This window comes from Dipodomys ordii, unplaced genomic scaffold, assembly GCF_000151885.1.
Source record: "Dipodomys ordii isolate 6190 unplaced genomic scaffold, Dord_2.0 Scaffold87, whole genome shotgun sequence".
Classification (NCBI taxonomy): domain Eukaryota; kingdom Metazoa; phylum Chordata; class Mammalia; order Rodentia; family Heteromyidae; genus Dipodomys; species Dipodomys ordii.
In genome coordinates, this window is record NW_012267303.1 from 917,626 (window position 1) to 923,957 (window position 6,332).

Below are 6,332 nucleotides of genomic sequence, written 5' to 3' on the forward strand. Positions count from 1 at the left end.
GGCGGCAGCGCGCCCTGCCCTGGCTTCTGTGCCGCTGCAGTGTGCGACTTCAACCAGAACCCAGTGTCCCCACATTCAGGCACCGCCAGAGGCTCCAGAACCTACTAGAAGGTGCTGTCTGGGATGCATTTGTGAGCCGTGGGCTGCCCAGGGGTCCTGCGAGGCCAAGGCTGGGCTGCTCCCGGGCCTTAGCTCACAGCCGAGGCCCGGCTGCACTGGGAGTCTGCGGCAGGCCCCACGCCTCTCAGCTTCGCAGGCCTCGGTACCTTCCTCTCATACGCTGCTTCCATTTTTGTTTGTTTTGGTGCTGGTCCTGGGGATTGAACTTTGGGCCTTATGGTTTCACTTGGCTTTTCCACTCAAGGATGGTACTCTACCACTTGAGCCACAGCTCCATTTCTGGCTTTTTGCTGGCTAATTGAAGTGACTCTTGGATGGGTCTGCCTGGTCTGACTTTGGGCTGCGATCCTCAGGTCTCAGCCTCCTGAGTAGCCTAAACCTTGGCTTTCCCAGGGTGCGTATCTGCTCCCAGCACTGCCTAGCTTCCTGCCAGGACGGACCAACTCTCTCCCAATCTAAACAAAAAACACCACCCACAAAGACCCTCTAGGCCAGGCCCCGGGACCGGCGGCCTGAGAGCAAGGCGTGGGATCTGGTGACGGCTGTGGCTTCAGCCGCACCTCTCAGAAAGGCAATCCTGCGGGAGCGGAAGCCAGGCCCTGACACCAGGACGCCCTGGCGGCTCCAGGGCCGCCCCAGGCCACATCAAACCCGGGAGGGGTGGGCGCTGGCTCGCAGGCCTCTGGCCGCACCCACTTTCTACCTCCACCAGGTGAGTGGAGTCAGGCCCACCAAGCCCCGTGACCCCTGAGCCTTCACAGCCCTGGGCTTCACAAGCCACACTGTCCACGGCGTGGCTGGGGCCTGGCTCCTGTCCTGGGGTGAGCGTGGCCGGGAGATGCCCTGTGTCCTGTGTCCGTTTCCTCACATTCCCGGGCATGCAGGAGGCATGGTCTGGGGATGGGGTCTATTGCATGGTCTTCCTCTACAATGTGGGGTCCCCGAGTCCTCTCCTTTCGTGTGGGCCAGTACTGGGGCTTAAACTCAGGGCTTTGCACTCTCGCTTTTGTGCTCAAGGTTGGCGCTCGACCGCTTGTGCCACCTCCGCGTGTGGCTTTTTTGGTGGTTAATTAGAGATAAGCTTGGGCTGGCTTTGAACCCCCTTCCTCATATCCTGGGAGCTAAGATTACAGGGGTGATCGCCACTGCTGCTGAGAACACTTTTCCTGGGGTTTGGCACAGGCGTCCTCGCCCATTTCTCGAGCCCGGCTTTTAGTGAGTGACGTGTGTGGAGGAGGCGGCTGGGGGTGGACGTGGCCTTGGGCAGGAGGCCGGGGCGGGACCCACCTCGCGCCTGGAGATGTCCATGAGCACCGCGTAGCTGGCCATGTGGCTGCACCGACAGGTGATGTGCGTCCGGTTCCGGGACACGAGTTCACAGCCCTTGGCTGACCAGCCTCCGGTCCCGCCAACGCTGAGGAGAGGAGACACGGGGTGAGAAGACGCTGGCGTCCACAGGGGCGGGCGCAGCCTCTGGCCGGCCCGGGGCCCCGCGTCCACAGGGGCGGGCGCAGCCTCTGCCCGGCCCGGGGCCCCGGGGCCTCTCGCCGGGCCAGACTGGAAGGGAAGTGTAAATACAGAGAACACTTCCGCCCGTGGACCCCACCCTGGCAGCACCCCATGTGGACCCCTCCCCGCCCACCGCCCTGGGCTGTGCGAGAGCTCCCCGCCCTGCACGGCTGCTCAGGGCTCTCCCGGGTCTCCACCGCTGATAGCAGGGAAGCCCGAAGGGCTGTGTCCCCAGCCTCTGGCCCGTGGGCTTGGCCGTGGCTGAGACAATAGCTTTGTTCTGTGGCTGCCCTGGTTCCCCCGAGCTCGGAAACAAAACCTCCTCTTACGACTCTCTTTCATCTCCAGGTTGCACAATGATTACAGAAGGCACCTCAAAGCCAGGGCCCAATTATTCCGCCTGCTCCCCCCTTCCCGCCCTGTGGTAACCAGCGGTTACAAGGGCCGTGCCCCACCCAACTCTGGGAAACCATTGTATAACCGTTCTGATCCTCAGTTTACTAATCTGTAAAATGGGAAGTGCTGCCCAGGGCATTCAGATCCGGGGGATAAAAGAGCAACACAAAGCCAGGGGCAGGTCACTCAAGCCAGAGCTAATTGCTAGGATTCAAACAAGTGACCACAGCCAGACGGCCGCCAGACGCCGGCTGGACCCTGCCCTCCCTGGGAAAGTAGTCCCAGTATCGCTCCTTTGAAGCCGCGGTCTGCTCTGTCAGATGCGGTGGTGGGGCGCATGCCCGGGCGTGAGCCTGCTCACTCGGCCCCCACGCAAGGTGGCTCTGCTCCCCTTTGAGAGGAGCAGAGGTGTGATCTGTGGTCCATGGTGTAGAAATTTCTAGCTGTCGATCCAGACAAGCCTTGGATATGGGGAGGCACCTGGGGCCCAGGGAGGTGTCTGCCCTGCCCTGGGCCAAATGTGACCCCTGACGCTGCGCCACGCCCCTGACCAGAGCTTCCCGTGGCCCAGGCCCACTGCGGATTCCCCTGCATGGAGACAGGAGACACAGCCGGTGCGGGACAGCCGGGGTGACCCCGCGGCTCACCCACAACTCCACGCACAGGACAGCCAGGGTGACACCACGCTCACCCACAACTCCTCCACGTACAGGACAGCCAGGGTGACCCCACGGCTCACCCACAACTCCTCCACGCACAGGACAGCCGGGGTGACCCCGGGCTCACCCACAACTCCTCCACACACGAGACAGCTGGGGTGACACCACGGCTCACCCACAACTCCTCCATGCACAGGACAGCTGGGGTGACCCCGCGGCTCACCCACAACTCCTCCACGCACAGGACAGCCGGGGTGACACCACGCTCACCCACAACTCCTCCACGCACACGCACGCGCCTCTGGCCGCCTTCCCACCCCGCTGGGCAGGGGCGGCCTGCATGGCCAGCGATGCAGCTGAGGCCAGCGGCCCCACTGCTGCCTGCGTGTGTGTGTGTGCACAGCTCCATGTCTGTGTGTGTGCATGCATCACTGTGTACAACTGCGTCCTCATGCATGCGTGTGAATATCTACATGTCAAGGCCGGCATGTCTTCGTGTGTGTGCATGCCCGAGCCTGTGTGCACATGTCTATACACACGTGTGTCTCTGGACTCTCCACTTCTAGAAGAGGAGGAAGAGAAGAGGAGGAGGAGGAGGAAGAGGAGGAGAAGGAGGCCTTCTGTACCAAGAGGCTAGGAGAGGAGAGCCGGGCAGCAGAGCTGGCCTCCCGGGAGCCTCTGCGGTGGCCTTGGGGACCCCGCGGGGCCCCTGGGAGGTGCTCCCTCCCCGCAAGGTGCCACTCACTCGAGGGAATGGTTCCAGAACACACAGACGGGCTTGGTCCGCTCCTCCGTCTCCAGCAGGGCGAAGTCCACCAGCACGGGCCCGGGCGGGGGTGCGGGGGGCGGGGGGCCCTCGCTGTACAGCAGGGTGCTCACCACGGCCGTGTTGATGGTGGGCCGGCTGGGAAGGCTGCGGGAGACGGGCCACGGCGCAGGCGCGTTAGATGTGCTTGCTTAAAACCTGGCTGTGACCATCCTGAGGGCCAGAACCACCAAGGCGTGGCCATGGACACGGGGCCCAGCTGGGCCTGAGGACACAGAAATGGTCCCCTCTGGGCCGACGGGCCCTCCAGAAATGTTTCAACCAGGAGAAGGCCCATGCGGGGCGCTGAGACATGGCCACGGCCACGGGTGTGCAGGGCAGAGCCTGGGCAGGGGCTCCGTCCTGCCCACCGGCCGAGGGGCCCTGCGGCGGGGCCAGCAGTGGGCGGGGCCAGCAGTGGGCGGGGCCAGCAGTGGGTGGGGCCACCACAAGTGCCACCTACGACCCCTGTGTGGGGCGCAGGGACAGGGCAGGGCTCCCTCAGACAGGAGGAGGGCACACACAGGGAGTGGCACCTGGCGAGCTCAGAAGACAAGGCGCAATGTCTAGGCAGAGCGCCGGCTCCCGCCACGGGTCCCCCCACCCCTCGGCCCAGGTCACTGCGCGAGGTCACAGGGAAGGGCATGCTGGCGGGGATTTGACTGTGGAGGTCTCGGGGCCCGGGGGCCACGGGCTGTCCCTGGGTCCCCTTCCCGGGCCTCACCGAAGGCTGCGACGGTCTGGGTCGTAGCGTTCAGGCAGGAGCTGGCCCAGTGTCCGGTAAACAATGACCAGGGCGACAGCAAACTGGCCAGGGTCCTCCGGGTGTCGCCTGCGCCTGCTGGGCCCGGGCTCTGGGCGGGCTGTCGGGACGGCTCTCCGGATGGCTGCCCTCACCCCGGGGCCCTCTGCGAAGGGAGCGCAGGGCATGAGGGCCGCGCCGGGGGCCGCTGCCTTCAGCTCAGCCACCACCTCTGAAATCCAGCAGAGGTCCCAGGCGACGCGGCATGGTCGCTCCTCAGAGCACCACTCGGACGCCACGGGGTCCGGCCCCTCCCAGGCGGCCATGTGCACAAAAGGGTCTTGAGCAGATATTTGCATACCCACATTCACAGCTAACTCACAGTAGCCAAAGAAGCGAAGCCACCCAAGATCCCACTCACAGTGAAAAGACAAATAATGTGGAAAAACCATTCCACACAGTGGGTTAGTATGCAAGCCTAAAAAGGAAGGGAATTTTGATACCTGCTACAACATGAATTAACCACAATGACAAATACTACAAGTTTCCCTTCTAGGAAGACTCTAGAAGAGTTGAGTTCTCAGAGATAAGCTTCATAGAAGTAAATGCCTGTGATCCCAGCTACTTAGAAAGCTAAAACTGGGTTTTAGCGGTTCAAAGGCAGCCCAGCCCAGGCAGAAAAACTTCATGAGACCCTTTCAAACCAAGTGCTGGGGACAGTCACGCATACCTGTAGTCCCAGCTACACCAGAAAACCTCAGATAGACAGGCTGCCAGCCAGGCACGCCTCAGGAAGGAAATGAGACCTGCTCAAAGTTGATGAGTGCCATAAAAGGGGAGGGGAGCTGAGGCATGGCTCGGGGGCAATGCTCCTGCCTGGGGCCCTGAGCTCTAATCCCAGGATCGCCAAAAATGAAAACACAAGCAACAGCAAACACAACCCAACCAAAACAAAACCAGAGCAGCTCCGTGTCTGCCAGGCGGGGGAGTTAGGGTCCCGTGTAGCCACAGAGCGCACGTTGAGGAGAAAACAGAACAAGGTCTGTGGGGCCCTGAAACGTGAAGATGCGCAGCTGCAGTGTCGGGCAGTGATGTCTGTCCCCACCCTTTCCTGGTCCCCACACCGGGCTGCTGCGACAAAGGTGGGGGAGCTGAGGACGGGTGAGGGCGGAGGGTCTATGGTTTGTCATGGCCAGCAAATCTGTCCATTATCTGACGAAATGGTGACACTGGTACCGTGCAGGCCAGCAGACTGATCACATTGAATGAGCACCACCTGAGGGCCAAGGGGCCACCAGGTGGCTGTCCTTGGGACAGGAACGTGACTACCACAGGAAAACAAGCTCCTGAGTCCCAGGCCTGGGGCCGGATGCCACCGGAGAGCAGACATGACAGGATGCCACGGACAGGGCCCTCTGCTAGGGACAACAGTGAGGAACACACGTGCACAGGCAGGCTGACGAGTGTGCATCCAGGAACACATGCTCGTGCGTGTGCAGAACACACGTGTGCACGCTTGACCATGTGAAACATCTGCATACACAGAAAGCAGATACACCGCACACACACCGCGTATGTGTGCACTCATGAAGTACACTCAGATAACACACCTGCGCACACTGGCACAGAACACACACATGCACATTCAGACAAATGAAATATACATGTAAAGAATGTGTGTGTGCATCTTGAACACCCAAGGCATACACACTCAGAGAATGTACACATGTATACCTACACACAGAATATGCAAACCGAGTGTACAGATGCACACTTGTACACAGGCATGTAGAAAATGTACTCATGCATCTGTACATGTGAAATATACATATATACACATCAGTGAAGATGTGTGCACATGCGTCCCTGTGCACCTATACAAGACACACAAATAGTCGAACATAAAATACATGTGTGGGGGCTGGGAAGTGGCTCAGTGGTAGAGTGCTTGCCTTGCATTCCTCAGCACCACATAAGCAGTAAAAGCCGGAAGTGGCGCTGTGGCTCAAGTGGTAGAGCGCTAGCCTTGAGCTGAAGAGCTGAGGGACAGCGCCCAGGCCCAGAGTTCAAGCCCCATGACGGGCCAAAAAAAAAATTTGCT

At 60.9% G+C, this 6,332-nt stretch overlaps 1 protein-coding gene across 1 annotated transcript in view; it reads right to left on the bottom strand.

Annotated features, from left to right (window-relative positions):
* Celsr1 (cadherin, EGF LAG seven-pass G-type receptor 1) overlaps positions 1 to 6,332 on the bottom strand; it is a 120,979-nt gene that overhangs the window by 15,259 nt on the left and 99,388 nt on the right. The window contains exons 24-26 of the mRNA XM_013025720.1: positions 4,214 to 4,397; positions 3,430 to 3,597; positions 1,408 to 1,534 (exon numbers count right to left, since the gene is read on the bottom strand). Coding sequence (XP_012881174.1) covers positions 1,408 to 1,534; positions 3,430 to 3,597; positions 4,214 to 4,397 — 479 coding nt within the window. The remainder of the gene's footprint in view (positions 1 to 1,407; positions 1,535 to 3,429; positions 3,598 to 4,213; positions 4,398 to 6,332) is intronic.